Source organism: Vanessa tameamea, chromosome 12 (assembly GCF_037043105.1).
Source record: "Vanessa tameamea isolate UH-Manoa-2023 chromosome 12, ilVanTame1 primary haplotype, whole genome shotgun sequence".
In the NCBI taxonomy this organism is placed as follows: Eukaryota; Metazoa; Arthropoda; class Insecta; order Lepidoptera; family Nymphalidae; genus Vanessa; species Vanessa tameamea.
Window position 1 is genome coordinate 4,263,756 of NC_087320.1, and position 21,439 is coordinate 4,285,194.

General features: G+C 33.5%; 1 protein-coding gene across 1 annotated transcript in view; it reads right to left on the reverse strand.

Moving 5' to 3' along the window:
* LOC113392937 (homeotic protein ultrabithorax) overlaps window positions 1–21,439 on the reverse strand; it is a 118,581-nt gene that overhangs the window by 18,853 nt on the left and 78,289 nt on the right. The window contains exon 2 of the mRNA XM_026629568.2: window positions 8,054–9,199. Within this exon, the coding sequence (XP_026485353.1) occupies window positions 8,898–9,199 (302 nt within the window). The 3' untranslated portion in view covers window positions 8,054–8,897. The remainder of the gene's footprint in view (window positions 1–8,053; window positions 9,200–21,439) is intronic.

The window sequence follows — 21,439 nt, forward strand, 5'->3', positions numbered from 1 at the left end:
TATAAATTTAGCTGAATAACTTAAATAGTAATAAGTTAGATCAGCCTGTCTCAAGCCCAACATCTGCGCCTCTTAATGACAGTCCGTCAAAGGCAGCTGAATGATGCCTGTCTCATTTATATAAAACAAACGATATACATTAAAACCTGTTTATTAATAAGTAGATATAGTATTTATTATTATGTTTTTATTTACCTAATTGAATTATAGAAACAATTTATGGTAACCAGGACTAGAGTTCAAGCAATAGTTCTTTGACTGATAGGTAAGTAGTAGGTATGTAGATATTAAATAATTATGTTAATTATAATAAGTAATGTCAGCTATTAACATAATTTATGTCTTGTTTTAATAATTAATTATATATTCATAAATTTATATAACACGTAAAAAATTGACAACCCTAAATTAATAATATATAAATAGCAAATGAGGCATTATTTTTAAGTGAATTACATAACACCTATTGAGTATATAATGGTAATATGTATAAGTACATAATGTAAGAATTTAAAATAATTTTTATGTATATATTATTGTGTAGATAGGTAACCTACACGTTCCTAAGTATGACGAGTTTTTTTTACAAAAAACAAGATGATGCATGTACGCTGGAACACTAAACAAGTATCTAATTGGTATATATGTGTAAATTAAACCATCGTTAAAAGATAATTTATGCCTATTTTGTTATTCTATGCCTGCAATTAGCCTGAAATTAAATTCAACGCGAGAAAAAAACAGTCACCAGTAGCTATGTTTAAATATACTGTATTCATAAATAAATAAAAATAGGTATATATAACAAAAAGAAATACGTAGGTAGGTTATACATAGAAGTATTTTTCAATCGCATCATGTGACGTAAAAAATTAGTCTCTTATTTTTAAATGTAAAGTTTACAAGAGGTTAAATATAATAAAGCTGCGAAAATAAGCATTGTTTCAGTATTGATTCATAAATCATTACTGACATTGATTTTAACACTTAAAAAATGTGAAATAAAAAACTTTACTTATAATTTTCAGGAAAACCTAAAGGAGAGTCCTAAGTCTGTAAATTCCCACGGGAATTTTAAACTTACGGAACCATTTACAGGCTGATAAAATTCACACTTGCACATAACCAGTTTTGAAATATCTATCTTAATAGTATTTTTGTGTGACATTAAAGTAGCGTCCATTATTACAAAACACGTCACAGACATTCGTTGTAGTAAATAATATATCGCAAATCAGATTGATTTATGGTTTATTGTATAAAAATTTTACATAGTCCACACAGTATAAACAGTTACTTTTTCTACACAAACATTTACGACATCAGTTTACCATTGCACTATTTCGTTGCGTGTTTATTCGTTAAAAGTTTTGCATAAACGTTGCCACGCCCACGTTTCATGAAGACTGTTGAAAAATCTATTAAACGATCAGATTCACTTAAAGGAAAACAATGTTTTATATCAATTAATGAATTAAATTCAATGCTTTTAACACATTAACATTGTTTCATGTGCCTTGAACTAACGAAATTACCAGTCAATAAACATCAAAATGATATTAAAGGCTTTTAAATAAATTAAACTATACAAATGAATATCACTCGATATTGGGACGACACTGTTGGGATTGCAATCGTAAAAACGTAACGACACATAATTTGTCACCCACAAACCACACCTCGAGTTTTACGACATTCGGTGTCATAAACCAATAAAATGAAAGTTGGAAGCGAACAAGCGATAGATAATGAAGTTTTATTGGTCAGTTTTACCGCAGTCCCTCGACGACTGTCAGGACGAGTCATAAATGCTACGTACCTACACGCAACCTAGTTATTATGCGGACAAACACTTTGTTTTAAACTTTATTGTGATTGGCAGTCACATGCGCTAATGGGTCGGCACCATATTAAAGTTTATGTCCTAGTGCCTACAAGGATTAGATACATTTGATTGTCGCAAATCGATATATGTAACTCGGTATCTAGCTAAATATAATATTATTTTAATTATGATTAGCTGCGCAATTCGACTTCACAGGTATGTTAAAGTTGATAGGTATATACTTTTTGGAATGCATTTGGCAAATTTCAGTTCTCTAGGCCCAGTAGTATTGGCTGCTTGTTGATAGTCAATCAGGTCAAACAATTATACCTTATAAAAGATTACGAAGTAGGTATAGACAGCGTTGAGTAGGTACGCTTTATATACCTAGTCAATATCTTAGCAATTTAAGAAAATGTCAAAAACTATATTTAACTAAATTATCGAACTAAACGAGACGTATAATTTATATAATGACTTTCAAAGCTCTTTCATACCAAGTCTCAATGTATTTTTATAACTGTGTAAGATGTTTAATAACCGACTGGTTATTGCCCATAAATTTAAAACGAAGTAAAAAACCACTGAAATAATATTAAAATGTTTTTATCTAAGGTGATTAATTAAGTTTCATTGAAAGGTACATGTATTTTTGCTCAGCGGTAAAGAGGAACTTCGTGAGTGAAGCTACACGTCTCGATAGATATTCTGCATAACTAACAAGGTGTAATAAAGCAGTATGGTGAAAAAAAATTAAGCAGTGGAGTAGACCTTTGCCCAAGAGTGTGTATGCTGTTTTTTTTTTGGCAAAGGTGTCACCTTATGCAGGCGACATGTAATTTAAATTTCAAGGCAACCAAAGCATGCGTTTCGTATTTAAGTAAACACGCCAGGGCTTCTATCGACACATCTAAATGTTTTAACACTGAAAAATCTCTCGGATTTTCAGTACGAAGTCGCACATAATTCACATATTATAAGTCTATTGAAACATTTTATTTTAAAAAAGCACCGTACCGTATTCGATTACTGAACTCTTACGCATTAATTATTAAGATTTTTATACCTGGAATTGAATTTGTCCTAAAATATAAATAAGATAAGCCTTAATAATGATATGCAGACTGTAAATAAATGGAGAAAGAGATTTATAACCTCTAAATCACATGTATCGTTGTGATGAGATAACTCTGAGACATCTTGTTTGAAACTAAATTATGGCGCTTGAAAATTCAACCAGGTTTTAAATGGTCTTCTTATTTTACATTATGTACCTCTACTCTTAAACGGAATATGGATGATCTTGTTCAGATCGTGCACCTTTGTAGTCGTTTTTTTTTTAAATATATTTTGCCATATTTAATCTGTGAAGACTATTTCAAATTTTTACGACGACTTAATTATGTGTATATCTTTTAAAACTAAAATCAAATTAGTTTCAAGATTAATCACTACTGTTTCTAATGCTTTCGAGACATTCGTTTTAACGAAAAAAGAAATTATTAATATGTATTTCAGTCAAAGGTATTTATAATAGAAACGATATTAATTTATGTACATTTCCCATTATGACTCAAGTAACGCTCAAACATTTCGTATATATTTTAAGGCTGATATCAATAATGTTATCAAAGATGCTTCGATTCTTATTAACTGGTTTTAAATAGGTTAGAAGTTACGTGGGCGCAGTCGCGGGCGGACAGCTAGTATAATGAAAGGCCTCTTTAAATTATTATAACTGTTGAACAAATATTTAAAATATTTGCTTCATGACAAATCTATTTATAAACAAATGTTCAAAATGATTTTAAATAATTCGTATTTTGATTATAAACGGGTACGGTTGTTTTTTCCGTATTTTTGCAAAAAATATAATTCCAAGTCCAACTGGCACTAAACTGTGATGAACTTGAATATAGTTGATTGTTGATAAGATGAAAATAAACTTCAAAGTATTAGTATATTATTTTAAAATATAATAATATCATACAAATATTTGTGATCAATAAATCGCTAAAAAAAAAAATATTAATAGTATTCCTATAAATTCTGGTTGGAGAAATCTGTACATTATAGAAACGTAAAAAACCATTGTTGGGCACGGTGAAACATACTTATATCAAACGTCCTCATAACTAATATAAATACTCAAAATTCTATAAACTGTATCTGCGTAACCTGTATTTATTAAACCCTGTCTAGGCAACCTAGATCGTGCGTGTTGCAAATAAGTTAAAAAATATATGAAACAAAACCATAATTTTATAAGTAGGTACTACACCGGGATGTATAGAAGGTACCTTCCAATTATAGGGAAAAATAAGTCATAGTAATTAATTTTTAATTTAAAAACATAATAATAACATTACTATTAGTAGCTTACCTACCTATTTATCGATATGTTATTATAAAATCTTCGACTCGAATCGAGTCGAAATCGAGTTTACCATCTTGTGGTAGTGAAAATTTAAATTTCGAATTGCGAAAAATCGATTTTAAATCAATACGAATTGACCACTATCTTCAACGAACAACAGTACCCTTTAACGTATCAGTGTGAAGTACTATGTCTGCAGTATGTAGCGTACTTATTGATTGCGGCAATTATACTAAAGGACTATTAAGTAGGCAGTTCGGTTAGATAGCGTTTGTTTATAGCCTCAAGTATGCGAAGCCTCATTGGCGCTAACAATTAATAGCTGTCATGGAAAACGATATTTCGTATCGGTTATTGCGTGATTTTGTAGGGGTTAACTCGATTACACTCCATGGAGCGGTTAAGCACTTTTGTTTTATGATCTGTGTTGATAGTGAAATAGGATATGTGCTTTATATATTTTGTATAAATATTTATCCGTTCAATTTACGAAGTCGTTTTTCTCGCGTTCCATGTCCTGTCATAATATCTATTATAAATAAATGCCCCATAGTGAATACGTAGATGTTAACCGAATACCGAGATTTCAAATCCTGGTAAACGATATTGAGTTGAAAACATCGTGAAAAAACTGCATGTGTTGGATGAAATTATGTCATATGTATCTACAAAGAAGGTAGTAAGTAGGAGATGATATAAGTTCCAAATATCTCGTTAAACCTGGTGTGGTAAGCTATAAGCCTAGTGTGGTGTCTAAGTGTAGGTGACGGCTGCCCGTAGGTGGATAGACTGCATCTCATGTAACCAGTATTGCATACCTTATCATTACTAACTTCCTACTGTACACGTAAACCTAATTAGTATTCTCTTGATACTGTCATTGTCTAAGAAATTTTGACATTAACAAAAATAACAAGTAAATTAATACCCGCGCAAAACCTTAGTGAGTATAAACGTTCGATATAATCGAACTCGTCAAAGTTAATGTGCGAACATTGAATTTAAAACGATTTAACGAGATCCCATACAGTGAAAAGTGCAAAATTGCTCAAGGCTCATAAGGGCAATTTTCCTTTAAGCATTATTCTATTACCTTAGAAGGTAGAATTGTGTTCGTGTACAGTTAATTAAATAAATCGTTATCGATTAAAGGCTTCAGATGCGGGTGAGTAACCTATGGGACATGTTAGTCGTGCGCGGGGCAGGCCGGGTGACGAGATAGTATCGACACGAGTGTACCGAACCCGTACTGCTTTATACGGCAAGGAGTTCCTGTATTGGACTTAGTAAATATGTGCTATGAGGAATGTATTCTTGCAGCTTCAGTAATGGAGTAGATAAGTGTATACAATTATAATTAACAAAGTAATTGTCACATAAGGAAATGTAATGTTGAGTTATTGTAAGGAATGCTGTTTCATAACTTACGATTTAAAAAGGATATGTACCTAATTAAAACAATGGAATACAATGTTGTAATATACCTATCAAAAATATCTTGCTTACTTACCCAGACGGATAAGTCAAAAGCGGAAGAAATCTTTTTAAGTTAATTAGTAATAAAGGTATCATAAATGTATCATCATTATTTATAAAACGTAGTGAAATTCCTTTACGTTAAGGTCGATCAACCTCACGAATATCTCGAATAATAAATAAGAGCTGAGAGTTGGCTCGCGTCGTGGTGACTTCACATAAGAAAGATCTCTCATCTTGCTCAGCTGCCGGGCCGGCCTTCGTGTACATAATGATATATGCAACATCGACGGGCGGTCGATGGGCAGACCCCCGCCCGCGCCGCACCATCGACAACACTCCTTTTATTTCCACCAAACAGGTCCACGGGAGCCTTATAAAATTGCGATATTTTAATAAGAAACCGCCGCTGAATATCAATTAATTTGCCAAATAAAAAAGCACCCAGTCCTGTACTGATTAATCAGTCATGCATTATTCAAGTTTTGGTCTAATTAACTCGAAAACCCTTCGATGTAATATTATAATGGTCGTAATTATATGAAAATTTTCTCAGCCTTATATGCTGGACACAATTATCAACGCACTCGAAACTTTATTTTCAATGCGTAACTACAGGTGTCTGAAACTGGTTGAAAGAACGCAATAAAAGCAATGTTTAATGGAACAGAACAGGTTTTATGCTCTGGACCTAATCAATAAAAAAAAAACGCGAAATGTGTCTATCGAGCGAAGTATATAAGATGATTATGTTAAGTTATGATCATAATTATTGCGAAAAAAGTAACCGATGGCTCTTTGATACTTAAAAAAAAATAAGGGCGGCACTTCGTTAAGGTATACAATCATCGTTGCGTCGCGACCTCAAATGGTCGAATTATCAAGGAATATATTGTGTTTTTACTGCCGCGTCTGTCTCTCCAACGTTAATGTTTCGGTATGTTTTAATTAAGTGAGAAACATTGCACGGAACTAGTCATCATTCTTAATCGCTCATTGACTACCGAGCTCGTTAATGTTTTATTCAAGTAAAATACTGACGTAATTAACATGGATGCCTTACTGAGAGTAACTATTATTATAAGCGACTATTGTTATATAAAACGTCCAAAAGCTTTAAATATTTGAGCTCAAATCAAAAAACAAAACAAGCGGCATGGCAAAATTGAGCCGTTTAAAAATTCGCCTTACGCGATACGTCGGCATCACAACATCCAATAATTTTGTCGTATCGGGCCAAATAATTATCTGTTATCGTTGAATTGATTTCGGTCGAAGAACGAAAAGATGGCGGCCAAATACAGACGGCAAAAATATTGCACACCATGCATTTTTCACTTCTTGCACGCGTTAGCCTTATAAATTGCGTCAAAAAATATATCTTGAATTTTCGTTGAATAATTCATATCCGTTTATCATCAAATTTTATCTCTAAAATCTATGACTTAATTTTGAATATCGTACGTTTTATTGGAATATATATGTAGATATTTTCAATAAATTTTATCATTGCTATTTAAAATTGTATTTTTTATAATACATACGTAATGTAATACAGTCCGTTTCAATGGATTCTCGTTGTACCGATGCCGTTGATCATGTTTTTTCTGTAGCTCAAGTTTCTATAAATGATTTTAATCCTAATTTAACATGTTAACACTTAGATATGCTAAGTTATTCAGCATTTCTCAGCATCAATAACGAGACCAAATAAGTTGAAAGGTATTTTCAAGTTTTCTGTCAACAACTATAGGTACCTTGAGCGAGACTTTAAGAATTCAGTTTTTAGACTCTTTGACTACTAAGTTACCGTATTCGGCAAAAAAGATAATACTGTCTATAGCCAATTTAATTAGTAGACGTTCCCATCGACTATTTATAGCATAGAAGCGATGAAGTCATTATGCATACTTACGAAATAATAAAGACCCTTTTAAAGTCTTTTGATTTTTATTCCTTTTCGTTTTACACCCAATCGTTAGTTGTGATGCTTTTAAATTATTTAATAAAAATGCCAAATGATTTAACGAGCCATATCTCGGACACTTGCGCGATGCTTCATAATTTTTATATAATTATTTATACCAAAGCGATTATTAAAGACTCGTACAATATTTGTCAGAAAAATTTAAGTAATTGAGTTGCTGGAAAGGGTGAAGCGCTGTTCAAGGTTCGATAGCAGAGACGGTCGGGAAAGATCAAAGGCGAATTTGAATCGACTGAGTAAATTAAAACATTGCTAAACAGCAATACCGTAGAAGTCTCGCATGGACGATTTCAAAAATGGCGTCGCGCATCGACTGGTGACGACGAGTCAGTTTTTCGCAACCGTCTCCACTCGATAAATAATGCCGCGGACTTTGACAAAAACTCACCTAGTCCTGTCCGGTGGCCGGCGGCGCCCGCTCCCCTCCGACTCGTCCCGCACTCGGCAAGCATTCGTCCGCACTCCCTTGTAACTTTTTCTGCTCATTCCACGGCGCCGGCGCAATCGCGAACCGCTCACTTCCATTATCATCGTCATAACCCTAACTATTTACACGGCTAATCGCTAAAATAATACCTACTTATAATTATGGCAATTTGTTAAACTTCACCGACTATTAAAACTGCAGGAACACGACCACGTTTACACTATACTTATGCGAGAGTATTGAAGGATTAGATGGCGCGGTTATAAGGTTTTATACGAGTCCGATGTGATATTGCAGATAGACGATTTAACTTATGACTGTTTACTTAGCGTTAAGGGTACGAGACCGGGTCTCTTTGGTAGGCATATTAAATTTGTACAATGTAACAAAGTTCATCGCCGACGCTGCCAAGTCGAGGCGCTACGGTAGCACATCATGAAAAACCAACTACAATAGACCTACACTATGTTACACGGAAGAGATTTCTAAAAATTGCACTGGTTTCCAAACGCGAACATTTACCACGAAAGCGCGAATTAAAATATGTAAAATTCAATAAATCAACAAAAACAAAACCCGAAACACAAAATAATACGACCCGTTTCTATTCTAACATTAAACAGTTTATTGTTCCTTCGATATTAGAAAAACATGAGTCTAATTCAATATAATTAATTAAAAAAATAATCACAACAACCGAACAACACTTAAATAACGAAAATAATTACAAACAATTTACAAACACAAGCTAAAGACTGTTCGGCGGACTGCGATCGTATCACTGGTAGGTAGCGCGCGCGCAATTTTAGTGCTCGGGGTGCCCCTGCGCAGCGGCCGCGGCTGCCGCCGCCGCTGCTGCTGCTTTCTGCGCTTGCGCCTGTTTCTCCTGTTCGTTTAATTCCTTTATTGCTTGAATTTCCTTCTTTAATTTCATCCTTCGGTTTTGGAACCAAATTTTTATTTGTCGCTCCGTGAGACAGAGTGCATGGGCCATTTCGATGCGTCTCCTCCGCGTGAGGTAATGATTCGTGTGAAACTCTTTCTCTAACTCTAGCGTTTGATATCTAGTGTAGGTTTGTCTCCCTCGTCTTCTCAAGCCATTCGCTCCTGTAAAAAAAAAGAAAATATTAATTTAAACCTTAAAACATTGGAGATAGTTCATTGGCCGTTTACAGACGTCGGTTATGTTTAAGTCCCCACTTCAACTTAATAGAGAAAAAAGAAGATTCAGTAACTCGCTTAGGGTTTGATCGTTGAATGGGAGTGGTTGTCTTACACAGCTTAGTTGAAATGGCGGTACAATTGCCTGTGACGACAGCTTCATTTCGTTCAACTGCCAATATTGATAAATGTAATGGCGTTCTACACCTTTCATTCGCCGAAGGGGATTAGTATCAGTTGCAAAGTTAATTATAAAGCAAATGGATAAACAATCCACATATGCAAATTGGTCGTTGTAAATTCCAAATTTCATATCTATAGATACATATTAAAATTAACAAATAAGTAATACGCGCGATATCAGGTCACTCAAATTATATCAGTTCTGAAATTTTATATTACTGCTTTTATGTAAAAGGTCAAAAGATCTGGACATAATTAATGTACATCGATTCTCCTCCTTACTCGAAATCTTCGAATCGGTTACCAAGAAATCGATTCGCGAGACAGCCGAATACGAGGCCAATAGCCGCGAGTCGTGAAAATTCGATCACGTGCGTATAGGGTTGCCAATTATAAAAATAACTACCTTAAAACAGTAACATTTCAGTGAGCCATAACCACAGTACAGTTACACGTAATAATATATATATTTTTTTGGAACATTATAGTGGACAGCCCTGACTAACTACCTTACCTGTAGCGTTGGGCGTATATATGTATAGAAAGTCTTCATTGCATGTCGAACTCTTAATGTATAGGTTTGCACGCATGCTGAGCTCAATTTTATTCCTCTTCGAAAATACTTTGGAACTTGCGTAACTGGTTGAGAGCCAATAAGGAAGGCTTTTGTAAATAATGATTTATAATTACTTTTTACTTTAAAAGTATATGAAAGTTATATCTGGTTATTGTCGCACGTTCGAATAAATGTTGACTTATTAATTCATAAGTAAAGTCTTACGACTATATAAATAAAACATATAATTATTGCACTTCGAAAGAAGCGCAACGAATCTTTTGGAAGTCGTATTTGCATAGATTCTGAGATGAAATAATAAAACGCCTCTAAACATCTTAAGAGACTCAGATAACATATTGCTTTTTAAATTGATACAAAAATAAAAGCATTTTGGAACGAACCCGCACAGCGCTTCTCACAGTGTAAAAGGGTTGCCAACCGATTTAATGGCTTAATTATCTCAAGTACTTCGATCGAGGCTGCTTTTAAAGCCACAGTGCATGTACGGCTTTATCTATACACTTTATTGAACAACAGCTCAAGTTGACTTGAAGTGTTCAGTTTATCATCTTCATCGAGATTTTGGCGTGATCATCAAACATACATTATAGATTTATTTTCTATATTTTCACAACACTATAAAGATACCTATGAATATCACACAGAAATTAATAAATGGGTATGTATTAATTTAACCGAAACCGCGTGTTTAATTTAATTTAACCGAATTACCTTTTATTTGAAAAAAAAATTGATATACAATTTCCTGTATATACAGTGGGTCCAGTATATTTCTGTCGGATTGTATCAATATGAATAAGACGAATCGAATTATATACAAATGTTTTAACGCTATTATTTTATGATAAATACAAAGCACAGTTGTTATTATTTAGTAGTGAGGTTAAAACCGCTACTTACAGAAGATCGATTTCGTTTTCCTTATTCATTATTAAGAGTAAGCACTCTTACACCTATTTAATAATTAAGAAAATTTCTCTGCACGGGAGTTGTGCTTAATTGAGTGACGCTAATTGACCAAGCCGTAGAAACTTGAGGGCGGAACGTAAATAGGGACCTTTTCTTTCTTTTATTATTCCAGTTATTTATTTCTTTATTTAACCAGTTTGGTAACAATAAGTACATACCTAGTTGGACCTAACTAATATACCTTAACCGTTATTATTGATTGTTTCTAAATAATAGAATTAACGAAATATAAATACACTTACTTATATATGTAAGTTAGCAATAATAAGGAAATTGTTTAAGTCTAACGAATAAGCCCTGACTTCCAACTGTGAGCAATTAAAAGTCTAAGGCTTCGTATTAATTAGAGAAAACCAAGTATTCTCTCGCGGTCACGCTTAACGATGCAGTTGCTTAAACGTAACGTAACCTGTTCTTATATATACGAAACAAAAAATCTCACCGATGCCATTAAAGAAACTGAAAAATCCTTTTCACGCATGTGCGACTAATTAACCCTCGTATAACTTCAGTGTCAATTTGCGCCTTGTAAATTTTTCTCAAAATCCGGCGTATGCCACAACAGCAATAAACTTGACCGAAATTACTTCATTAAGAGACGGGGCTCGTGGCTAGCAAAAAAGATGCGTGAAAGACCTTAATAGGTATATAATGACGCCGAACATTTCCGTAAGCCGCAAATCTTTAACATCATCTGTGTATCGGTTTCCGGAGTCGAATTGCTAGGGTACCGCCCTTCAAACTGATATCATATTACGTGTTAAAATGTTGCATTAATGTTACATATATATATAGAATATTGGTAAAGAGCATTAAGTGACAATTTTATTATTATCGTTTCAAAATACATAGCGATAAATTACCAATATCGGTGGTAACATCTCGAAAATTTCCTTCGGTAACTTGTTTGTATGCTATTAAACATCAAACCTAAGATGGACGATAATAATTCCACTGAAAACGAGTAAAGCCGTCTCCGAGATACTCTCCGAACAAGTGTCAGGCCCAACCCGTTTTGCAACACGTGTCGCAAACAAAAGAAACTTGTCCAACTTCCCCCTCCCCTCCCCCTACAGGGCGACAAAAGGATTGCGCAAGTTATATTAGTCGTAAAGAATTTTGGACTAAGATCTATAGCCTGTAAACCGCCCGTAATTCTCAATGTTCCCGCAATCGCTGGGGACATTCGCAACAACTGTTGTTTGCTTCAATGTTTTAATTGTTTCTAATTCGTAAAACTTTTCCATGTGATTTACGACTTTTATGTTACTGAATCGCCGCCTTTTGAATACTAGTGGTATTTTTTTCGAGAGAAACATGTGGTCGGAAATGTGCGGGAAGTAGTTATACACACTTGTAGGATCCTTAGGGGTTTAGCGATAACAAAAGCTGTTGATCTTGCCGTAACCACAGTTTGACACAGTCAGTTAGAAAAGCATTTATTTCGACAGAGGCGTGTCTCGATCGTGCACGCATATCTTACTAGAATGGCCACATTAAATCTGATCGAATCGACAATATACCCACGCGCACAATTTTCTTTGATAAAATTATGTAAAGTATATATTTGCCCGGCGACTCTTAATGAGACGAATTAAGATAAAATAGTGCGTCCGATTGCGCTGAACATGCGCTTTCAGGTTATAAATGTAACTGGGCCTTGTATTCACTGGATCAGCTGCGGTAATCTGATTCATTTAATTTACCCGGGAAAGTAATTACGTTTGATTATTTCTTAACTATCGAACTAATATCTTATCAATAGTTATAATAAAATATATCGAAGAAACAGAATAAATTATGTAGTATTCTTAATGAGTTTTAATGTGCATAGTGTTACTTAACAACATAATCACGAACTTCAGGTGAAACAAATTTCAAGTCATCGACTTACCGATTACTTTCCCGAATCTCTCTTATTATAAGTTCGAAGCGACGAGATTTCCTGACCAATAACGCAAATTGGTAGATTGAAACGAAAATTATTAAATCGTACGAAAATTTACGGTTGCGGCGATGCTTGGTGCAATCGAACTTATGTAACGATATAAAAGTTTACATGTTAAGCTAAGCATGTGTATTGTGTATACGCGGTGCCGGAGCTACCTACCGCTTGGGTGGTCCGAAATCGACCTCGGCGATTACAAAGTATATAGCCGCCGCGCCTCTTTTGGTATCTACATGCGTTATACAGGTCGGACATGTTATTAGCCGGCTCTTAAGTCTTAATTTTGAATAAGACAGAATTTTTGTCATTTAATAATTTCAGGACTTATTAAAGTCAATTGTGTTATTTTTAAATCAATCACTTTTTTAATAAGTAATTATTATAAGACGTAGGTATACACTGAGCGCGCACATGTTTAAATACATAGCTTTCTTTAGTAATAACTTCATAATTATTGTACAAAAGTCACGTTTTCAATGTCGTTAAATAACCTTTAACGTACGGAATCAACCTGTATACAAAATGTAATTAATATTTAAATAAAACCTCACTTGAATTTACGGTACCGATACGCAGTGTAATTAAAGAACCATTTTAGTACAGCTAACAGAAAAAACACATTGTTTCATTTATAGAACAGTTTTTGAATCGAGTAAGGCTAGACACATTCTTATAAGAAACTGTTAAAGAATTGAAATGGGATTCTTAAATTCCTTCACACTGTTTTTTGAAATCATTAATTTCTCAGCACATACGAGACCATTCCGAAGACAAAAAGCAGGTACATAAGTATGCTACCGACGTGTCTACATTTTAATTGTAATAGATTTTCCGAAAGGCCAGTAAAACATTACTGCTATCTACTTAGCGGAGTTCCAATCAGTCCACTAGATGTGTATCGACTTAAGAGGCTGCTTGTTATCTCAAAAACACAATATGAATAATACATTAGTGCCCGATGCAGTATGCTCGCGTACACTTAAATTGGCAAAGTATAATTGAATCAAGGGTTGAAAATGAAAGAACTTTTGTAATGAAGTATCGACGTTTTTTTGCAATCTGTACATGGGCCGTATAACGGAGTCATTTAAATCGGTTGCAATGAACTGTACATTCAGAGTGAGTAAGGAGATATTACAATATCAAATTAAACAGAGATAATATGTACCTAAGTATCGACAATCCAATGTTAATTCAATAATATGTAAATGGTTGTGAACAAGCGTAAGACTAATTGAAAAAGTAATAATTTAACATACCTAATTACTAATTCATTCAATGCTATTGATAAAGTCGCGTAATGTATTTAAACATACAATAAAACTGATAACGATCAATTATTTATTTATAAGACATATTGAGATAGCGTTATTAATCAATAGATCCCAACTTTATCATACGAATGTTTTGTTGCTACGCATTAGTTATGTTTATTTAGTAGGGAACATCTGTTTCACACGTGAATGATAAAAACATTAAATAAAATGCAACAAACGAGTAAATTGTTATTTATAAATATATTTACGAAGCCGTTGCACGGTGACCCTGGAGGCATATAAGCGAAATGTTATTAAAATAATTACGATGGATGGATGACATGCCACAATATATTATAAAAACGTTTAACATTTTTGCACGCCAAAATAGCGGCTTCGACCCGCCCTCTTTCTGGTTTTAATCAAGCTCCTAGACTATAAATGAAGCTGACATTCTAAATGGAAATTGCTCATTGGTGGTTAAGATAATCATTTTTAATATTCGTTACGAAATTAAGATAAAAACATCATGGTCGTATAACTAAATTAAAATAATTACTGCCATTTATAGGCATTTATACCTTACAAGTGCGAGTTTTTTTGATGTCGAGATTCAATATTAACTTTCATAAAAGAATTCGACGCATCAAATGTGCACCCCAAGACAATATGTAAACCCTTTTGACATCGTTTTTCAGTATATTGGTTCCGTATTAGGCCATATGTCGGGGTCGAACGCAATAAAAATTGAACGTCCCTATGGGATTAAGCTAAACCTTGACGTATGTGGCACGGAAAAGCCTTAGACTTTTTCTTTTGTATGGGGAAAGTCATTTCGGGTAATTTAAAAATCAATTTCAACGTGTATTTAGACCATCGACGTTGTTAAGCGCGTTCAGTGGATAACATATAAAGGACTTTCTATGTCAATAAATATGATGTATGTATTCGTTACTCAGAATGAATGACTCAATAAATCTATAATGCTTGCAAATATTTGATTTACGAGGTCGTGCAGCGTATAAATTGAATAACGCTCAAATAACAGAAACTGATATCTAAATTCATTTCAAAATTGCCAAGGGGGCGCAATGTTATTTCATTTGAAGTAATACACTTATATTCATCCACGCAAATAATTTTAACAAAAACCAAATATATGTACAACACTAACAAGATGCAGCTGTTGCGATCTCTCAAACGGAGACCATTTTGAAAAACTCGTTACCGTTTTCGAAAATAGAATATAAAATGTGTCACTCCTTCCCTAATAAATCAGCCATGATTAACGTACGAAGCGCTCCGTGTGACGGCGCAGTACCTCATTGGGTGGCGTGGTCGCCATATTGCACTGAGCTTGTAGCTGTCAAATTTTGATATATGGCAGCTTGCTTTTCTTCGTTCGGATTAGTCTTCGTCTTGTCTTAAAATAAAGAATTCATGCGAATCATGATATCGTAACAGAATCACAATCCGAAGTGACAATACCAATGGTCCTATTGTGTACCTACAAAAAAGATCAAGTGGTCGGTATTTATCGTAAAACATGTCTCGACTTCACGGCTTTTTGATAAATTGATATTTTGTTCTGGAGGTGTAAAATTATAGCGCTACATCGAATGCGAAGAAATATTTTTTTGTAGTTTATATTAACTGCTAAAGCCAAAACATTCTATTCTTTTGTAATTTTAAATTTATAATAACGATAAAAACGTCACACATGAACGATTGCATGATTTCGTTTCATTTTTCTTTTTAAGGATCTGTGCCTATTTTATTTCATATTTTGACAGAATGTTTTGTATTTATAAAAAAAATAAAAATAAATGGTTTTAAGATCAGAACACATCGTAAGAACTTCGTTAAACAATATAATGCAAATCGTGTAATTTCTTCGATTCCTAGATGAAAAACATCGTCTTTACGTAGTCCGCAAATCGCTAAACTTTATCGGTGCGGTAACAACTTTGATTGCAGACCGCAAAGTAGGCGGGCGACTCTGCCTACATCCACGTACCCATCGACGATACAAATCATAAAATGTCACGAGCCACAATTTCACCCTTATGTTAAGACATTAAGGAACATTATTTTCCATAAACGGAACAGTACGTGAGACGTCCGTACTACTAAAGTGTCCGATTAACTGAACCAACAATTTGCGATTTAACCTATGTAGGTACATGAAAGGGAATCATAACATTCCGATAGTAATCTTACTTGATTTTATGTTATTACAGTAGTGGCAGCAAAAATAATCTTACATAGATAATTTTTTTGATTTAAGTCTCTTTTGATTGAATTATTTCTCAATGAACAATGGTTTCGGATATAATATTTAACTACTTATTTATCAATGTATATACCTATTAAGTACAAAATTATAAATTTATCTTTGTTTTTAGTACATCAATAAACACTATAGGTATATCTAGTACATGAGGGTGCTTCGCAAAATGCATTTGTTAATGTAATTTTATCGGCCTGAAGAATGCAGATTATAAAGTTTTCAATGTGAACTTAGTGCATCGTGACTGTTCCTGCTAACCGTACACGGTCGAATATAATAAAATATCAGTAGAAATAATACCGACTTGCAACTTGCTGTGCTCCGTGGCTCATTATATTGATAGCCTTTTATATGAAATTGCTGCAAAAAGATTGTTGACACAAGCCAATTATATTAGCACTGCGGTTTGCTTTTGAATACCATTTTCTTATTTGTAAATGAATAGGTACGTGCGAAATACGTATCATAAAATTCTATATGGCTATTCCATATAACTTGTTTGAAATATTGTACTGGAATATCTTTGAGATTTTGTAGTCGATATAGATATAGATACATAAATATAAATAGATATAACATACCTAATAGATTTAACTGTTACCGATAGCTTGCATTTGGTATTCAAAAACTTAGAATCTCGAAATCTCTTGAAAATTTAAAAGTACGAGTCAGTTGGAAGGAAGGAAGGTATTTAGAGCTTCGGTAATCGTCATTTAAAGTTTCACAAAGAAACCGCGGCTTTGAGGGCGCAAACTTTAAACCTATATATTACGTTTTAGATACAACCAGTAAAAACAAATATAGTTATCATTTTATAATTTTGAAAAGAGAATATTAATGTTACTTATTAGGTAAACAGTTACAAACGAATTAATATTTTACTAACGTTTAACAAATGGAAAAGACCTTGTTCAGCATGTACCTAATATGTAGCGGGATGTATCTTTACCTTATTCATTTTATCCAAACAAATACTTAGCGAAAAATTTTAGTCTTATATCAATATGAAGTAAACTGCGTAAGAAAAGATATTAAAACTATATCATATACATAGTACGTCTCAGTAAGTACGGAAGATAAATTCGCTTAAGTACTGTGTGCATAATGCCTAAATGCAAGTTTCGCTGAACAGGGATTGCGCGGAGATTTTGTCTGCATTCGAAATAAATATTCTAGATTTGCAGTCTGAATACTACGTTAAGACATCAGAGTTTCATTCAAGATTTATTCCAGCCAAATACAAAAGGATTTGTTTAAGGTATTTAATTGAAGGATTTTTAGGTATGGGCTTTATGTACATATATATATTACCCATTTAATATAGACATAACGCAATGCATTATGAAATAATACTTAATCGATTCAATCATACTAACAACCAATGAATAAAACTACAAGTCTGATTGAATGTTCCTCTGAACAAAAGGAAAAGCAAATATGGTTCTTTATGATATAGCGATTGTCCGCAATCGGCAGTCACGCTAAAATAACCAATAAAACGTTCCCTCAGAAACCTGTGTCAATAAAGATAAAGGAAAACTAATACAAACAGGAATAGATACGTGATAAGAAAACATTTATTCTCTATGTTTAATGCATGATTTGTCATAATTTTCCAGCCTCCCTCCGCTGTCCGTTGTTTTGTAGCAAGGAAATGGGCGCTTATGATTTATTGCTTATCTTATTTATCTCGGGAAAGAAAAATCGTAGGGGGAAACATTGGAAGTTTTCCCAGGTTTATTAACGAATATGCTGCCGAGGTTGCGGCAGATTTATTGCGATTTATTTTGACGTCCTCCTTGTAATATACACATATTATGGTATGATTAGTTTTGTGCAAATTTTGATTTATGTACGTAAGCATTTTTAAATTAACAAACTTAGAAAATACATAGAAACCTACATATATTTCAAAAAAATGTTTCAAGTAACAGATTAAAATATATTTCATAATAATTTTCGGTACATTTATATCTATTTACTTGTTTATTTATAAAATAATGCAGTAAGACCGAATTCGTGACTACAATGCAAAAAAATAGCAATGCACCGGCTCTTTCAAATTCGTCCCTCGTAGTAAGCGGCAATAAAGCTGCGAATCAAAAGTCCGCAATAAATCACAATATGGCGTCCACTGCCCCGTGTTTGCACTCGCCCACATAATCCGTTCATACGGCGGTAAATCCATCCAGCACTGTCGCGTGCAACACTAAATCATCATAAGAGAATCCCGTTCTATATTTGTACCTATACATTACATTATACATTTCGCTCAAGTTCCCTCAACAATATTGCCGAAATATAAAATAAGGAGCTGTTCATTCGCCCACATACAATATGTTATGAACGTCATAAACTATAGCAATATCAAATTACTTATTCATGTCTATGTGAATAGAGATGTTTTTTGCTAAACGAAAATCCAGAATCATTATCAGATAGTATGTCGCATCGTGGCGTAAAAAACTAGCCGATATATTCCCATTCTTTTTGTTCGATTTTCACGCGCCGTTACTGAAAAAGTTTGCATCGTAATGCAATCCCACGGCATTAGTTTTGCAGTTTATCAGCGCGTTCTCTGCTGCAAAGCTTTGAGGGATTAATACGATGGTACAATGTTGAACGAAATTGTATCACTGCGTCGACATAAATGCTCGTAAGATAGGTTTTTATATACCTACACAACTAAGCACTAAATCCTGATTTAGTTATTAGCTGTCGAACAAATAAAGATGTTAAAAAATAAAGCTATTTTTAATAAACTTTACATAAACCACATTATTTGTTTAAAATGATTTGCATTTCCGAAGTCCGTAATTGTGAATGCGTAGGTAATAATTCATCGCGTCAAAAGAATAAAGCTATAAAATAAAACTAAACAACACGTGCACATCCAATATTTGTTTTTGGTACATCGCGTTTTTTTTTTGAGACCAGTGAGCTATCGCTGCAATTTGGCTTTTTCACTCGATTTATGCGAATAACACCGCTCCGCGGAAAGCGGGCAAACAAGCGAAATTTGTTGGCAAACAAAGCTATTTTTTAGTTTTGCGACTCTTTATATCAGTCAGATGTCTAGCTGTTGGATTGCGTAGTTGACTGATTTGTTTACGGTTTGCGTTCAACTCTTGAATAACATGATATATGCGTATGTTGCTATTTTACATCGCAGTATCGATTATGCGCGGCGCGAGCCCTCCTACATACGATGTTTGTTTCATTGTCTTTCATTCCCTTATGGACATGATAGTAAATCATGGAGATCTCTTCAAAAGAAAAACAAAAACATTATACTACTTAAGTACCCTTGTATGTACTCTACTAAATTAAACGTTGAGGAATATTTAAAAACCTTTCAATTAAAAATTATAACTTGTAGATTGGAAATGATATAAGTCAATTTATTTGGTATCAATAAAATTAATGTCGCTGGCTTTTAACTTTATATATTATTAATTAAATTAAAAGTTATGTACTTCAAACTTTAATACAGTTATACTATATATGGGCTATAAACCATATTAACGACGTGTGAATAAAAAGCTAACTTAATTTTTAATGGCGAATAACGCGAACTAGTATCGCGTGTGGTCAAAATTTGCCCATTTTTTCTGTTTTTGGACAAAATTCGTCCAATTTTATCGTGTTTTTGTTTGTATATAAGTACCTTATACCTTAAATAAAAACATGCACCAATGAAGATTCAACGCGAATTCATAAGGGTATACTTACCAAGATAAATAGTTTATGCAATAACAAGAGTTTTAGAAATTTCTTCTTACAGACAATAAAATCGAGAAGTAAAATCAAATCTAAATGCCGTGCGCTTCTAACAATGGCTTCTGAGATCAGTTAAGTTTGTTCGTCTGACTGTCCTCGATCATGATAGCGTCCTAGCTGACATATAATGTATTCATAGATCAGGTGATTACATAAGAAAAATGTTCTATCAACATTCTCGAAATATCATTGAACAAGTTTACTGTTGGGAACAGACGTTGGATATTCGTGACTAGATCAAAAAGAAATCTACAGTCACTTTCGTTTGAGACGCTTAAACAAATCGAGTGAGAATATTATGTAATACGTTACTTACTCGTACATAACAATGGAAGGAAAATCGAACATAAGTTATCGCTTATAAATATGTGAAGATCTCATTATATATTCGATTAAGTAACTGGTGTGATATACCTCCTTTTGAGTCCTTTAAAAGTGTAGTATCAAATATGCTAGTTCGTTTGTTGCAAGAATAGCAACATTTCGCTTTATAAAAAGGTAGCCAACAAAATATGTTAGAACATCATTATGTCGCCAAATTACCCGAGGGCGACATTAATTACAAGGGATGATGTTATTAAAAATCAAATTAGTTAAATTATCTCCATAATAGGTACTGTATTTCAGTTTCAAAGAGTGATTAGCCGCTTGTAGGTACTGGTATGACTTTTTGTATATAAATTTTAAATATATCTATTACTTTTATAGGTAAAGTATTTCTAGTAAAGCAAAACGAAACTCCATATTTATATACAAGTGTATTTTTATTACAAGTCGAGATTCTAACACCAGCAATTTCCTCGCGTCGAATTTTGATACGGAGATAAGTTTTTTTGGCTTGAAGCCATTTTATTTCTCGACATACAAATTCTGTTTCAACCACTATATCGTGAACATTCATATCTGTCTAGTAAAATCAGGATGATGCATCAATCGCAAGCCAACAATATAATACCAATAACATTTTCTTAATATAATTTCATGTACAGACAGTCCCGTTACAGTTTTATATATATATATATATATATATATATATATATAGACATGTCATCGACAACAGATGTCTTGTACGTCGTATAGCATATTCCGACATGGCTAAGTATCTAGGTTACATTGGACCAGGCAGAGATAAATGGCGCGGGTGAGCACTGTAACTCATAACCAACGTCTCGTCTACACG